General features: G+C 38.0%; 2 protein-coding genes and 1 long non-coding RNA gene across 3 annotated transcripts in view; 1 reads left to right on the top strand and 2 right to left on the bottom strand.

Moving 5' to 3' along the window:
* Positions 1-657: 657 nt before the first annotated feature.
* Positions 658-3,302, top strand: LOC107592266 (uracil phosphoribosyltransferase homolog). Its single transcript, XM_016281684.1, has 7 exons — positions 658-1,009; positions 1,266-1,308; positions 1,633-1,702; positions 1,829-1,891; positions 2,008-2,169; positions 2,398-2,496; positions 2,909-3,302. The coding sequence occupies exons 1-7, from the start codon at positions 762-764 to the stop codon at positions 3,013-3,015; spliced, it is 792 nt and encodes a 263-aa protein (XP_016137170.1). The 5' UTR covers positions 658-761; the 3' UTR covers positions 3,016-3,302.
* A 189-nt stretch (positions 3,303-3,491) lies between these two features.
* LOC107592267 (uncharacterized) lies at positions 3,492-4,986 on the bottom strand. Its single transcript, XR_001609963.1, has 3 exons — positions 4,773-4,986; positions 4,338-4,438; positions 3,492-3,806 (listed from the first exon to the last, which is right to left on the bottom strand). It is a non-coding gene; the product is annotated as an uncharacterized lncRNA (long non-coding RNA).
* A 4,359-nt stretch (positions 4,987-9,345) lies between these two features.
* LOC107592350 (probable palmitoyltransferase ZDHHC20) overlaps positions 9,346-16,549 on the bottom strand; it is a gene marked incomplete at its 5' end in the record, with an annotated part of 9,844 nt that continues 2,640 nt past the window's right edge. Inside the window, 5 exons of the mRNA XM_016281851.1 lie at positions 9,346-9,372; positions 9,559-9,679; positions 11,944-11,976; positions 12,413-12,482; positions 14,926-15,052. Coding sequence (XP_016137337.1) covers positions 9,346-9,372; positions 9,559-9,679; positions 11,944-11,976; positions 12,413-12,482; positions 14,926-15,052 — 378 coding nt within the window. The remainder of the gene's footprint in view (positions 9,373-9,558; positions 9,680-11,943; positions 11,977-12,412; positions 12,483-14,925; positions 15,053-16,549) is intronic.

Below are 16,549 nucleotides of genomic sequence, written 5' to 3'. Positions count from 1 at the left end.
AGCGTGAGTCATGTATCACGCGTCTCCTCCGCTCAGCTGTAGACATGGCGAGATAGTGGTATGGTTGAGTGGGGATATGATTGGGGGTTTAGGTTTTCTATAGAAAAGACACAGTCAGTCTTTTTTACAAGGAAAAGAATTCCGGAAGGAATTAAGTTACAAATGTATGGATGTACAAATATAAGAAGAAGAGATAGTGGTGAACTCAAGGAATGAATGCTATAGTTTTATTTTTCAGTTCCTTAAAATAACTAATTTGTGGGAGAGAATTAAAAAAAAAAAAAAAAAAAAAGGAAAAAAGGAAATTTGGCAGGGAAGAAAGTGGGTGATTTAGTCTGTAAACCTATTTTCTGATCCACACTCCGGAGCAGAAGGTGGCGGTAATGCACCAATACGCTGGATGCCAACCGCCGTAAAAATATAAGAAGAAGAGATAGTGGTGAACTCAAGGAATGAATGCTATAGTTTAATTTTTCAGTTCCTTAAAATAACTAATTTGTGGGAGAGAATTAAAAAAAAAAAAAAAAAAAAAAGGAAGGAAGGAAAATTGGGAAGGAAGTAAGTCAATTTTTGATCCACACTCCATTCCAGTTGGTGGCGGAAATACACCATTTTGTTGTTTGTCAACCGCCAATAAAATTTCAAGAAGAAGAAGAGATAGTGGTAGATACACTGAATACATCGTCCGTGGAACAGCCATCATTTAAGTGGACCAGGTGGTTTGGTGTAGTGTTTTTTTCTTTTCATTTCGTGTTAGTCCTATGGAAACGGATCTTATCGAGAAGATGCCGTGCCATAACCAGCAGCTAAATAACAGCGAGAGCCCCGAACACGCTGCGAAGCACGTCCGCTTCGCCCGCAGCAGCGCTGCCGCCGAGCCCTGTCAAGATGACACCAAACCGTGTGCAAACCAAACCTTGAGCGACATCCAGCGACAAATAGGACCTCAGCTGAAACTCTTGCCATTAAATGACCAAATACGAGAACTTCAGACAATCATTCGAGATAAGTGAGTGTCCAGTCCGCCTTTCAACCGAATTTGCAATTGAGTACACATTGCGTGTCCCATACTTAGCCCAGATCTTATCATATGCACCTATACACCCCAGCATGTGTACAATAACATAAACCTGTAACTTATCAGAATGTATCTAAAATGTACACGGAATAAACTGGGATATAATCTCATGTCATTTTGTTGCACATGTATCATATATTGCAACAAGTCGTCACATTGTGACTTTTCCTCTTTCTGTTTCACTCAGAACTACCAGTAGAGGTGATTTTGTGTTTTGTGCGGATAGATTGGTAAGCATCACCAAAAACGGTCAAAATGGTAGTAGTCTTGTTTCAATGTCAACATATCAAACTAATGGTTTATAACCAGCTATTATCTTTATTGAAGGCCTTGTAAATAAAGGCAGCTTGCATTTGGTAATTTTTCAATCAAGACATATGAATATATGGTTGATTGCATTTCACACAGTCCCCGATTTCCTTTTTATTTTACTATATTATTGAAGAATCCACTTGATTGTTTTTGTATTGTAAAATTAGTAGTGGCTCTTATGTTCTGTATTTTGTTTGCTACCCTTCAATTTGAATCAGATTGGCTGTTTGTTTTGCTCCCAGATAAGATTAGTGGTGGAGGAGGGTCTCAATCAGCTTCCCTACAGTGAATGCACTGTAACCACACCAACAGGTAAGCCTGTTACCATGCTGATTAATTCCTCCAGTTCATTGTAATCCTTTTGCATATTAATATAACACTGCCACCATCAGCTGTTGAGTTTGTGCAAAAAAGCTTCATTCTATGCTCCTTATGCAGGACATAAATATGAGGGTGTGAAGTTTGAAAAGGGAAACTGTGGGGTTAGCATCATGAGGAGTGGTAAGTCTCTTTTTGTCACACACATTCATACACACACACACACACAGAGACATGGTGTGTGCATGCCCTTTATACTAATACAATACTAAAACAAAACGCATGTATTGTGTGAGCAGGTGAGGCCATGGAGCAAGGCCTAAGAGATTGCTGCAGGTCAATCCGTATTGGGAAGATTCTGATCCAGAGCGATGAGGAGACACAAAAGGCCAAAGTTTACTATGCAAAGTTCCCTCCTGACATCAGCAGAAGGAAGGTTCTGCTCATGTACCCTATACTTAGTGAGTACTTGACCTCTATAACAAGGCATAAAACCGTCTTACATAGAATCTGTGAATTAATTTTTTCTTTTGCATTTTCTGCACTGATTTGGGGTCATGGTATAAATCATTTGTTGAAAAAGAATGAATGAGGATGACAGGAATTGCAATTTAATCTGGGCCTACCTGTAAGTACTCCAAAAATTGCATTAAAAGGCACAATTCATTGTTGGGTAAATGTGTGTTCAGGTACAGGCAACACTGTAATAGAAGCAGTGCGGGTGCTGAATGAACACGGCCTGCTGGCCAAACATATCATACTACTGAGTCTATTCTCCACTCCACACGGTAAGACACACACAAACACAGTAAAGACTTGATCTGTATTCCCATTTATGTATCAATTACATGACAAATATCTGTATTATTTTAACTATCTTCTTAGTACTTATTAATAGTTCTCAAATAAAGAAAGAAAAAAAGTATAAAATGATGCAAACTTAACCGTAAACCTAATCCCAGTATTTGGAATATATTCACTCATTTATAATCATTTTTTGACATGTATAATTTATATACACCATTCAAAAAGTTGGGGTCGGTAGTTTTTTCTCAAGAAAGTATCTCAAGAAACTTTTATAATCGGTGTTGAAAATGATTTATATTATAAATTATATATTTTTTGTATTAATGTCTTTACTGTCACTTTAGTTTTCACTTCCTATATATAAAGTCCATTTTTAAATAATGCTGTGTGCAGGTGCACAATCTATTGTTCAGGAGTTTCCTAACATCACTATACTGACAACTGAAGTTCACGCTGTTGCTCCGACACACTTCGGCCAGAGGTATTTCGGCACAGACTGACAACCCAGCAACTGCACACACATTCACTTGGATTCAGCTAAAGTGGCTTGCATGTTGTTTTCTTTTCTTTTTCATCCATCTGGTAAAGCCAACAGAAAGTGTCTCTGTGTATGTGTGATTGGTTTATCAGGGCTGGCCTCTGTATTTTTATTGGTGGTGGTTATGGATTTACCCATGCTTAATGTGAGCAAGTGTATTACAATCTTTCAAATACATGTGCTTATCCATGATGCCACCAGGATTAAAACAAACTGTGTTCTAGACTGTTCCTAAACATTCTAGAGTGATGCAAACAGACAAAGAAATACAAATAAAATATTTTGTATTAAATTGTTTTTTTTTTAATAAAATCTGTTATTCAGTTCATACAAAACACCAAACTACATTTCACCACAAAATAATGAATTTACACCTGATAAAGCTCTCTCACACCCTGATCAGTAAAAGAGAGGTTTCAGAGAACTGATCGCTCCTGCAGGAAGTGTTTCAGGTGAAAACTGAGCATGCAGGCAGTTGTCTCCCTGAGGGCCTCCCGCCACTCCTGTAAGCTTAACCTATGATTGAGATCTTTCTAAAATCGCCCCAGTTGAGAGACTCGCTGTGACAATGTCACATGACACATTCTGTCAACCTACAAATACAAAGAACAGTTTATATTATATAACAATTTGAATACTTGAATGCTGCTGCTTTGGAGGTGTCCTTGAAAAGCAGAACAATCATCTCTCCTACCTTATTTCATTACTGCTAGTCATCCACTGCTTTGGTAACAGAGACCCCCTCAGGTGAGACTGATGGCAGCACAGAATGAGAGACAAATAGCTCAAATCAGAATGTTCGATCAGGTTGTGCAGCCCTGGTTTGGCCTCAAGGGGGCAGTATAAACTAGCAGTCTGAACCTCTTTTTTCCAAAATTACTTGAATTGCAAAATAAAAAATGTTTGTATTACAATAAAAGCTTCCATATATTTCTCTCTTAAACGGCCAGTTACTGAGAATAAAAAAAAAAGACTATTCCGAGTGCTATTTGGAGTTTGTTTTACATCAGTAGGGGAATTTTAAAGTAAGTGTTCGTAATCCTACTCTTTGTGATAGCACACTTAAGTTAATGACAGAAGCAGAGAGGAGATCACCTTCAGAGACAGCGTGAGAACTGGGATAAAGTCGGTCTCCCTCTAAATAAAAGAATTACCAAACCATTCTGATTACAGCAGTGACACAAAATTAGATAACTCTACAAACCGGCAAACTAGGCTCTAAATGATTAACCAATAAACACAATTGACTGACTTGTGAAATATGATTCAGAAAATATGTCTTACCCACACTTCCTTCCATGGCATAATGTCCATTTCCATTCATCACTGAATGACTGTGAGATGACATCTGCCATCTCAAGGGGAAAGAATGTCCATCCCCATGACTGTAATGGACACAACAGAAACAGTTGGTAAACAAAAGCTATGACATCTGTGTTGTGGCATTACATCAAAATAAATCACACACATCTTAAATTCTTCTGATTGCTGCCATTTAACTAAACAGGGAAATACCAGTATTAACAAGGATATACAGTATTGAAATGTATCAGTACTAGCATTTCAATCTGAAAACTGGAAAATGTTAATATCAGGAAATGTTTTACACTCTCTCAGCTGTGCCTACAGTGATTTTACCATGGGTAAGCACTAAGCAGTGTCATTGGGCAAAATGCCTAAAGCTCATTTAACTATGGTAACGTCACATGGTGGCAGTACCAATATGATATAAGACAGGGGTGTCGAACTCCGGTCCTGGAGAGCCGCAGCCCTGCAGAGTTCAGCTCCAACTCTAATTAAAACCCACCTGCCTGTGGCTTCCTAGTTAACCCTTCAGACCTTGATTAGCTTGTTCATGTGTGTTTGATTAGGGTTGAAGCAAAACTCTGCAGGGCTGCGGATCTCCAGGACCGACGGTCGCCACCCCTGATATAAGACAATAAGCGTTCATTCATGTTTCTGAAAGAAGTCTTCTATACTCACCAAGGCTTTATTTGATAAAAAATACTATAATATTGTGAAATATTATTATAATTAAAAAATAACTAATATTGTGAAATATTATTATACTTTAAGAACTATCTTCTATTTTAAAACGTAAAACTTTATTTAATCCTGTGATGGCAAAGCTGAATTTTAAGCAGCCATTATATATCTTCCATGCGGAAATGCTGATTTGGTACTTTATTGTCGTCAATAATTCATTATCTTGAAAAGTTGTGCTGCTTATTATTTTTGTGGACACGATGATACATTTTTTCCAGGATTCTTTAATGAATATAAAGTAAAACAGCATTTATTTGAAGCAGAACACTTTTGTAAGAATAAATGTCTTAACGGTCAATTTTGATCAATTTAATGTGAATAAAAACAATTTCTATAAAAAAAAGTTTTACTGGGCTCAAACTTTTGAACAGTAATCTATGTTTATTATTATTATTAATTTGAATAAACAATTATTCTTCAAAAATGATTGGTCAATCTTAAATTAGGTTGTTTGTGGTTGTCATGCATCATCGTGCACATCTACAAGCACATTAGAAATCTGATAACTCACAAATATCAGCTTATTAAAATAACCATGCACATCAGTAAAACTGCGTTTACATGACTTAATTAATAAATAAGGTTATTTCCCCGTAGTGACGTCAAAACTTAACTAACCATTTGCATATCTGACTCTGAGTCAGTTGTGTTGTTAAATAAAGCTTGCAGCATGTCAGCGGGAAACTTACAGCTCCCATATTATCCTCTCATGCAGTTGCAGATGCAGCGTTTTGACTGCACCACTTCTACATATGCTGCGATTTCAATTTTTCCTTTCTCTTTGGAGTGTTACAAGCTCTTGGTGCATAAAGATCATCTGTAAAGTTGCAAAGACTAAAGTCTAAAGTCCAAAGAGATACTCTTTATAAAAGTTAAGAGTCAGCCACACCTACCTAAAACAGCTCATTCTAACACGCCCCCACATGTCTACATCACGATGTGGGAAGATTTGCATAACGCCGCCCAAATGTTCACGCAAAGAAAGAAGGCGTAACTTTTATTCTCGATGTAGTATTGTTGTTGCCGCCGCCATCTCATAAAGACGCTGTGTGTTTCGTTGTGAAAGCGAAACTACTTTGTTTTGTCTTCCAAAAGAGGACGATATCTGCTTTGTCATGCCTGGAGCTGATCCGTGCTGGTTGCTGAGGAAATACTACAACTTTGCGCTATGGATCGCCGGATCGGCTTTCACCGTGGACGAAGCGGAGTCTAGCCTGGGGTCGTCAGATGTGGTTGCTGCAAGCCCACACGCCGCTCCTTTGTTGAATCCGCCGCCTCTGCTCACTCTAGCCCGCCGGTCGTTCCTTACTTTATCCCCCGGCCTCTGCTCACTCTAGGCCGCCGTGTGTGACGCTGTGTTTCGTTGTGAAAGCGAAACTACTTTGTTTGGCCTTCCAAAAATGGACACAACTAGAAATCAGTGGTTAAGTTGTATTTACAACACTGTTTTTCAGACCGATGAGCTTTGTAAAAATCGACGCGTTTCAGAAAGGCGGGGCATAGAGGAGAAACAATAATGTACAGTATGTGGAAAATAATGTTTTTTGAACCTTAAACCGCATAAACATTTCATTACACCAAATAATGTTCTTTTTAGCAGCATCATATGACCCCTTTAAAAAAAATGTCTGGGTCATGCGCACTTCAATAAGCCGACAGAAAGCAGGTTAATGTGTTTACATGCCACACAAAATCTGTGCAGAATTTATGCTTGCACCGTTTATGACCTTATTTCGATCAAAGAAAACTGGTTACAGCATTTACATGACCGTTGTCGGCTTATTAACGTGCATGTAAACTCACTTTACATCCGTCTTTCGGATGAGACGTTAAACCGAGGTCCTGACTCGCTGTGGTCATTAAAAATCCCATGGAACTTTTCGTAAAGAGTAGGGGTGTAACCCCGGTGTCCTGGCCAAATTGCCCCCCTGGCCTTTGTCAATCATGGCCTCCTAATAATCCCCAACCACTTGATTGCCTCTATGACTCTCTCTCCTCTCCACCTGTAGCTGGTGTGTGGTGAGCGCACTGGTGCCGTTGTCCTGTGGCTGCCGTCGCATCATCCAAGTGGATGCTGCACACTGGTAGTGGTTGAGGAGAGACCCCCTCATATGATTGTAAAGCGCTTTGGGTGTACAACAATACACATTAAAGCGCTATATGAATGCATCATTCATTCATTCATTCACTTATTGAGTTCTTAAAGCAGGGATCCTCAAATCTGGCCCACGAGATCCACTTTCCTGCAGAGTTTAGCTCTAACCCTAATCAAACACACCTGAGCATGCTAATCATTGTCTTCAGGATCATTAGAAAATCACAGGTAGGTGAGTTTGATCAAGGTTGAAAATAAACTCTGCAGCGCATTGGCCCTCCAGGGCAAGATTTGAGGAACCCTGTCTTAGGCTGCGTTCACACTTGGCATTAACATGCGATCACCGTGATCTGATCAAGCAGATCGGATCATCAGTCAATCAGGACACGGCGCGTTTACACTTGGCAACATCAGCTGACTTCTCGATCGGATCTGTATTTCCCGCGCAATATTTAAATAAGTCTGCGGTGCAAAGTCGACCTGAAGTGGTGGGTTTTCTTTTGAAAACTATTTTCAGTCACGGGACGAGTCTCACTAGCGCTCTGTTCTTCCGACAGTTCGGGAGAGAGGGGGGCAGAGTTTTGCGTGATGTCGACCTGCGAATGCAGACACGATGGCTGGATTGCGTTTACATTACACCGAGATCCGATCACAATGCGTCCTCGACTACCTCTGGACCAGGACACGCTGATCGGATAACATTCCGATCAGAAGCGCGTTTACACTTGTCTTTTCAATGTGTATGTGGACAACATCCGGATACAGGTCGCATGTTAATGCCAAGTGTAAACGCAGCCTTAGAGTCAGAACAATGATTATTGCTTAATACTGACCTGCTGGATACTGGAAATGGCCAGAGACTTTTTTCTTTCCAAACACCAGTAAGAAGTTTGCCCAGACACCCACATATATATATGAGAGAGAGAGAGAGATCCAAATCAAGATTTCACCAAATGGGGAAAAACATCCCATTGAGACCCTGCATGCAGAAATCTGTAAAAATATATTACATGTGCACCGGCACACAACAAATAACGCAGGCAGGGCAGAATTAGGCAAATTTCCTCTAATCATAAAGATACAAAAAAAGGGCAATTAAATTCTGGAAACATCTGAAGCTCAGTGACCCCCAATCATATCATTATAAAGCCCTGCAATACCAAGAGATGAGCAAAGAAAGCAAGCCCCTCCCTCAGCTGATCCAGAGCTTCAGTCCTGATGCTTCACTAACATCTACTGCTGCTCTGAATCACAACATCAGAATCAATCAGATTACTGCACAAATCAAACAGAACTACATGACTGACTGGAAAACACAAACACAACAACAGAGTAAAGTGCAATGCTATTTGGCCCTAAAGAGAGAGTACAGTATGGCAGAGTATCTGTACACAGTGTCAAAAACTGAGAAGCACGTTGACCAGATACAGACTCAGGGGACACAAGCTGATGATAGAGACGGGCAGACACAGAAAAACATGGCTGCCACCGGAGAAGAGATTGTGTTCACACTGTGATCTGAAACAGAACTGCACTTCCTAACAGAATGCCCCAAATACACAGATATACAGACAGTGTTCTATGATAAAATACAGCAAATACATCAGACATTTAAAACTCTTTCAAACCAGGAGAAACTGCCGTATCTGTTAGGAGAACAGAAGAACTGCTGTGTGTTTGCTGCTCAATATGTGTCTGCCTGTCACCACAGAAGAGAAAACACTCACCCTGCCCTGATCTGATGTTTTCAGCACATGTAGATTATATTATGCCATATTACTGTATTATATTACTTAGACGTATATTTTGCTTCTGTAAATCTGTCTAATCCCTTATTTTATTTTTATTTCTAGTTTACATACATTAGTAATTCATTTTGCACTACATGCTTAATACTTATATATTATTATTATTATTTTTCTTTCTGTTAATACATATGTGCACTATTTGTAAGCAGTCCAGCTGCAATTGCTTTGGCAATACAAATGTATAATTTTTGTCATGCCAATAAAGCACTCTTAAATTGAAAATTGAAATTGAATTGAGAGAGAGAGAGAGAGAGAGAGAGAGGAGTGTAAGCCAGGAATGTTATAGTAAGATTCCGTAAAACACAGAAATAAGTGTTGATTTAAGAATTTAATATAATGAGGATTACTGCATTAGTAAGAACACATTATACTGCAAAAGATAAAACCTTTTTATCACATTTATTCACAAATTATCTAAAAGCGACTTTGCATCAAAGCTATATATTTTATTAGAATGTGTAATATATTTCAAATAATTGAAAAAGTGACCGTAGGTGGACTGTGGACTAGTCTCTACCACTGAAAGTGCATGTTGCTAAAAAATATATGAACTGACCAGCCACAGTTGGATGAAGGTTGGTGTAACCGTTGTGACGATGAGGAGGCAGTATAGAAGTGAGTAGAGCAGGAAGAGCATGAAGAACTTATAGTTGTAGAATCCAATACAGTTATTCAGCCTAAACATGCTCACAAAAGCACACACAAAGAAGAAGAGAATAAACGTCACTTTTTAAAAAAAAAAGAATGTAATTTTGACATTTAAACAATATGTAACGTGTTAAGCAATTTTTAAGTTAATGAAAATAGCCATTTTACTTCCTGAATGCAAGTTAAATAAATGCCTAAATTACTCCAATTACCAGTAGACTGCACAGCCTAAGCAACATCAGAGGGAAATTAAAGATGTTTAAAGGAATATTATACCTACCATTTTACAATATTTTAGGAATTTACTCACTCTTAGTCCATCTAAGGTGTAAATGAGTTTGTTTCTTCATTGGAACAGATAGAAATGTAGCATTACACTTGCTCACCAATGGATCCTCTGCAGTGAATGGGTGCCATCAGGATGAAAGTTGATTAAAAAAAGCAATAATCCACAAGCAATCCACATGACTCATCCATCAATGAAAGTCTTGTGAAGCAAAAAGCTGCATGTTCATAATAAACAAATCCATCAATACGTTTTTAACTTCAAACCATTCTTTCCGTCTAAAATAGTCCTCTATGTATAACATTGCTTTCTCCAGTCCTTTTGTCTGAATCAGGAGAGAAATATGCACAAATCAAGCACTGTTTTCAATTAAGAACAGTCTATAACAGTTCTAAACAAATATGTGACCCTGGACCACAAAACCAGTCATAAGGGTACATTTCTTGAAATTGAGATTTATACATCACATGAAAGCTGAATAAATAAGCTTTCCATTTATGTATGGTTTGTTATGATAGGACAATATTTGGCCGAGATACAACTATTTGAACATCTTGAATCTGAGGTTGCAAAAAAAATCAAAATATTGAGAAAATCGCCTTTAAAATTGTCCAAATGAAGTTCTTAGCAATGCATATTATTAATCAAAAATTAAGTTTTGATATATTTACAGTAGTAAATTTACAAAATATCTTCATGGAACATGATCTTTACTTAATATCCTAATGATTTTTGCCATAAAAGAAAAATCGATAATTTTGACCCATACAATGTATTTTTGGCTGTTGCTACAAATATACCCCAGTGACTTAAGACTGGTTTTATGGTCCAGGGCAGAGGCGGACAGTAACTAAGTACATTTACTTGAGTATTGTACTTAAGTACACTTTTTGAGTATCTGTACTTTACTTGAGTATTATTTTTTCTGGAAACTTAGGACTTTAACTTCACTACATTTGAAAGACAAATATTGTACTTTTCACTCCACTACATTTCTATCAAGGTCCTCGAAGTAGAAAGTCGTTAGCAGTTTTGAAAGTCAGTGGGTGATATTTTTTTTCTTCTCTAAAACGTGACTTTCTTTTTTTCAGACAGTTTATCAGTAATCACTCTTGAAGGGCTACATAAAGAGATTTCCCAGTATTTTTTGAACACTGACCAGTTCCAAATGTGATATTTATTTACAACAATTCAATAATAAGAAGTTAATATTGTGGTATATGTTAGAAACAATATTGTCTGATTTTGCTAAATTGTGTACGTGAAAATATTACCTATAAAGCCACAGAAGAACTGTTGTGCGTCTCCTAATAAAACACAAAAGGTGTTGGACTTGCAGCAGCACTGCACAGACTGTTCTGTGTATGACATTAAAGTACCACGAGAGCGATTAGACAGCATTTAGTAATATTTGACCAGCAGTATCTGTACTTTCACTCAAGTAATGGAGTTGAGTATTTTGTCTGCCTCTGGTCCAGGGTCACATATGTTGGTGGGTTTTGAAGTGAGAGGACAACAGGGGATGGGCATTTTCACTGAAGGAAATGTTATTATCTAAAGGGAATTTGTATTTTTGGCCAAATGGTTTAAAGCTAAAAGTCCTTCATGATGGATTTGTTTCTTACAAACACACAGCTTTTCCCTTCACAAGATGTTAATTAATGGACTGGAGTCATGTCATGTTTTTATCAGCTGTTTGGAAATTCACTGCAGAGGATCCATTAGTGAGCAAAGGGATGCAATGCAAAATTTCTCCAAATCTGTTCCAATGAAGAACTCTACACCTTGGATGACCTGAGGGTGGGTAACTTTTCAGCAAATTTTCATTTTTGGGTAATCTACTCCTTTAAAGGAAGAATAAGTTATTATACTTAGATTAAACATTACAAACTTACAAATATTCTTTCCTTGGAATAAAATGCACCAATAAGCTGTTCACATTAACTGGAAATATGCATTTAGAAAGTAAGCAGGGTCCATTTTTATTTCAATAGTCAGTTTACAAACCATGGGCAATGATGATCCATCTTTAGTACACACCTATAGAAAAAAAGAAAGAGACAGACGCAGGAGTGAAGAGCACAGGCCACAGGAACAATTCTCATTAACTAATAATAAAAAAACAGTGTAATCAGACACACGCATTCAAAACCTCTACAAACACATCTAGTCATTCTTTTTCTCCATCTCACTCACTCTCTCTCACACACACACACTCAGACCTGGACTTTAATTGAAGGATGGGAACCTGATATTGACACAGAGCAAAACTCATTTGAGAAGATTCACTGTGTCCACTCAAATAAATGTGACCAAGCGCTTCAACAACATCCTGTAATTATCACACACACAGATCACATTTCTACGTCTCCCTTTCATTAAGGGAAGAGTGTGTAGATGTGTGGGAGATGCACTGATACACACACAGAAATGGAGAGAGGGAGGGGAGAGAAAGACGAGAGAGAGCGATTCTTACATTTGGCAGACAGAACAGTGATGGCAGCAATCTGGTTTTATCAATTGGCAGTGATGACAGAACCTGATAGCTGAGATGATTCTGTTTCTTTACATGTATTTTCGGGCTCTAAATTGAACTGTGCCAACTGTGCTCAGGTCGGGTCGGGCTGGGTCAGACGATCTCGGGTACGGGTCGGGTTCGGGCTTCAGTTTAAAGCCTGTGCAGACCTCTACCCCACATACCTACCTCACGATGTGGGAAGATTTGCATAACGCCCGAAAATGACCATAATTTGCACGATGGAAGAATTATTGTCTTGTCGTATACAACCATTAAAAAACTTGGCAGAATTTATGTGACCAAATGTAAGAAAAAGTGAAGACGTCGAAGATCTTGATGAAGAATAACTTTTATTACAGAACAGTAGTGACAAAGTACATGTAGCCTAGTACCTTGGGTTCAACGGAGTCAGACTGAACCCCCCTTTTTTTTTTTGCCTTGTGAACTGGCCGAGCCTTCATGATTCTGTTTCTTTACATGTATTTTCGGGCTCTAAATTGAACTGTGCCAACTGTGCTCAGGTCGGGTCGGGCTGGGTCAGACGATCTCGGGTACGGGTCGGGTTAACTGAATATTACTATTATCTGTCACTTACATTTCTATTGTAAAACAGCTCAAATATTATATGTTTAGCTATTACAAATACCTCAACTTTTTTACAATGTGTAGAACTGTAATTCATGTTCGGCTTCTGTGGACAGTAAACCCTGTCTTCTTTGATTTGATTGGCCATCTTAATCATTTTGACATTGCCAAGCATTACTAGACCACCAAGCCTCAACAAAAAGCTTTAACAATTTTGTCATCCTAACAACAAACAGAACGGTGCGTAATGAAGTGAATTGTATATATAGCATAATCCACTGGATGCAACGAATGCCTCGTTTATAATGAGTTTTCATGTTTTTGAATCATCGCTCCAGCCTGACAGGGCATCATCACAGTATGGTAAGGGGCGTAACATTTCCGTCTCACGCTTGAGGTATTCGGCCAATCATAACGCTCTGGATAGCTGGCCAATCACAGCACACCTCGCTTTTTCAGACCGATGAGCTTTGTAAAAATCGACGCGTTTCAGAAAGGCGGGGCATAGAGGAGTAACAATAATGTACAGTATGTGGAAAATAATGTTTTTTAAACCTTAAACCGCATAAACACATTTCATTACACCAAATACACAAAATAATGTTCTTTTTATCAGCATCATATGACCCCTTTAACAGAAATTTATGATGTTTCAACATTTGTCTAAGTGATTTAAAGTCACTATAAATTATGTCTTGATTTATGAAATGGCTTCAAAACTTATAAATGGATCACTTACCAAATAATAAGAAAATCAGTACAACTACAGTAGGTGCTTCAGTCCTTAGACCCCAAACTAAAAAAATAATAATAATAAAATCCCATTGCTTTTAAAAAAGGAAATCTACTGGCCATTCAGGTAAAACACTTGTGCCATTTGTAAAATAGTTATGTATTATGGACTAAAATCATATTAGTTTACGCAAAAATAATGTTATCCTTACTATTACTGTTAGCACATGCTGATCTATATCTAAAATACATTTATTATTCAATTCATTTCTTATTCACTTTTTTTCTTATCTTGTTTGTTGGTTTTGTTTGTTATTGACACACTGGTGTTACTGAATTGATCACTTGTCAAGTTGTTTACACTGTATTAAATGAAAATTATATATTTTTTAAAATAAATTCTGTCAATTTTCTTCTCCTTAAGTTGTACTAAACCAGACTAACTTGCATTCTTCACACAATGTTTTTGAAGTGTTGTGGTCAGTTACAAGACGGTGGCATTGAACATCATAATTTTTTACTGATTTTCAGCAAATAATGAATTTTGTTTTGTTGCAGGGCTGGGTATCAATACAGATTTCGCAATTCAATCTGGTTCCAATACATTTGGGTGTATTTCAGCTATAATCTCCTTTTTGTGTACATATGGGAAAAATTCTTTCTTTGCTAATGCTGAAAATTGAGACAGTGTTTGATATTGACTCAAACGGTAGCTCGTCTCTTTGAAATACTCAATAAGAGTCATTAATTTTGGGAAACGGGCTACACTGATCGGACTGCATGTTTTTGATTTACAACATTTTTAAAAGCATAGACCTAAAATATAATTTATTTTGCCATAGTGCTAAATATTCAGTACTGGCATCACAGATTCACCTGTGTTACAACGCACTGATGCAGGGAAACCTTCTAACATGGTGCAGATGCTTTTCACTGAAAGCCATTCAAAATGCACTAATTGCAGATTCAGTGTCTCTGGAGTAATCAGAGTTCAGTGTCCTCCCTCAATTACATGGTGCTGATAGAGCAGGTTAATGTTTACAGGTTCAGTGTGAATCGAGTTACATTTGGACTAGATCCAGTTATGTTTTGAGATGTTATTTATTCTTCACACTGTTGTTTTTATATGTTATAGTGCCGAAGGGTTTCCTGACCTCGGGCTGCGGGTGTGAATTGGGTGTGAATTGGAAGCTTCCGGGAGATTTCCAGAAGAATCTGACTCTTCTCCATACCGCCACATTCTTGCTCATAGAGCAGCGAGTCTGAAGAGGAGAGCTGAAACTGAACACAGTAATCCGCACACACATACAATTAGTAAATTAGACTGCGGTGCTCTGAGAGGGAGAGGGGTTTCTTTTACGCTCATTTGTCACGTATGACATGCCTGATTGAATAACTTGCAGGTGGACGGCCTGACCCCCGTAAGAGCCCAAGTCTACTTATCGCTTCTGTTGGGGTGAAGCCAGCACAACTGAGGAGCAGTTTAAATTCCCCTAGCCAAAAAGTACTGTGATATACTACGGTACAGAGATGCAAGGCCATAACCATGTCAAACATTAGGAACATTAGGGGGGACCAACCCCATTTTTTTTGTGTGGGGGGATTTCATTGAAAGAAATAATCCAATTAAAGTATTTTAAGGGATTTATAGGAATAAAGAAATCGCAAAAGAACTAGAATTTATTGTAATCTATCTGAATAATTTGCAAATAACATTTTAATTCTACAAAATATATTTTGCACACATTCCTTCTTTCTCTTACACCTAATGTTCATAAAAAGGATAACGTTTCAATTACGTTCATTTAAGAATTATATTATAATAAATAAATTATACTCTATTTTCAATTCAAAACAGTGAGATCTGACATAAAAGTAGTCTGAATAACTGAATATTACTATTATCTGTCACTTACATTTCTATTGTAAAACAGCTCAAATATTATATGTTTAGCTATTACAAATACCTCACAACTTTTTTACAATGTGTAGAACTGTAATTCATGTTCGGCTTCTGTGGACAGTAAACCCTGTCTTCTTTGATTTGATTGGCCATCTTAATCATTTTGACATTGCCAAGCATTACTAGACCACCAAGCCTCAACAAAAAGCTTTAACAATTTTGTCATCCTAACAACAAACAGAACGGTGCGTAATGAAGTGCAACAGAGCAGCATCAACTCAACACTCTCAGAAAAATAGTATAAAAGCTGTCACTAATGCAGTACCCTTTCAAAAAGGTACCATACACCATAAAGATACTGATATCTACACTTCAGGTACAAATATGCACCTTTTAGGGGTAAATAAGGTACAAAGATGTACCTTTTGAAAAGGTATTGCCTCAGTGACAACTTTTGTACCTTTTTTTCTGAGAGTGAAGAATATCAAATATTGGTGGGGAAATTTTGGCTATATCGGACTATTTGGGGGTAGGAGGTGGCCTCATCCCTCTCAATTTCTATGGTTACAGCCCTGTAGTTGTGGTACCAGATAGTCATACTATCACACATTGTTTATGTGGTACTCCAAGTTAGGTGCTTCAAAAAATAGTTATTCCATGGTACAAAATACATGGCGTTACCATCGTACCATGTACAAATGGGGAAGTCGTGGCCTAATGGTTAGAGAGTCGGACTCATAACCCAAGGTTACGGGTTCGAGTCTCGTACCGGCAGGGATTGTAGGTGGGGGGAGTGAATGTACAGCGCTCTCTCCCACCTTCAATACCACGACTGAGGTGCCCTTGAGCAAGGCACTGAACCCCCAACTGCTCCC

This window comes from Sinocyclocheilus grahami, unplaced genomic scaffold, assembly GCF_001515645.1.
Source record: "Sinocyclocheilus grahami isolate Dianchi unplaced genomic scaffold, SAMN03320097.WGS_v1.1 scaffold152.1, whole genome shotgun sequence".
NCBI lineage: Eukaryota > Metazoa > Chordata > Actinopteri > Cypriniformes > Cyprinidae > Sinocyclocheilus > Sinocyclocheilus grahami.
Note: the sequence above shows the minus strand (reverse complement) of the source record. Positions and strands in the feature narration are given on the sequence as shown.

Bases quoted from the DNA above. Each gene is read 5' to 3' on its own strand.
- LOC107592266 (XM_016281684.1), top strand. From the start codon at position 762: ATGGAAACGGATCTTATCGAGAAGATGCCGTGCCATAACCAGCAGCTA. The intron at 1,892-2,007 runs GTAAGTCTCTTT...TTGTGTGAGCAG, and splicing joins GGTTAGCATCATGAGGAGTG to GTGAGGCCATGGAGCAAGGC. The intron at 2,497-2,908 runs GTAAGACACACA...TGCTGTGTGCAG, and splicing joins TCTATTCTCCACTCCACACG to GTGCACAATCTATTGTTCAG.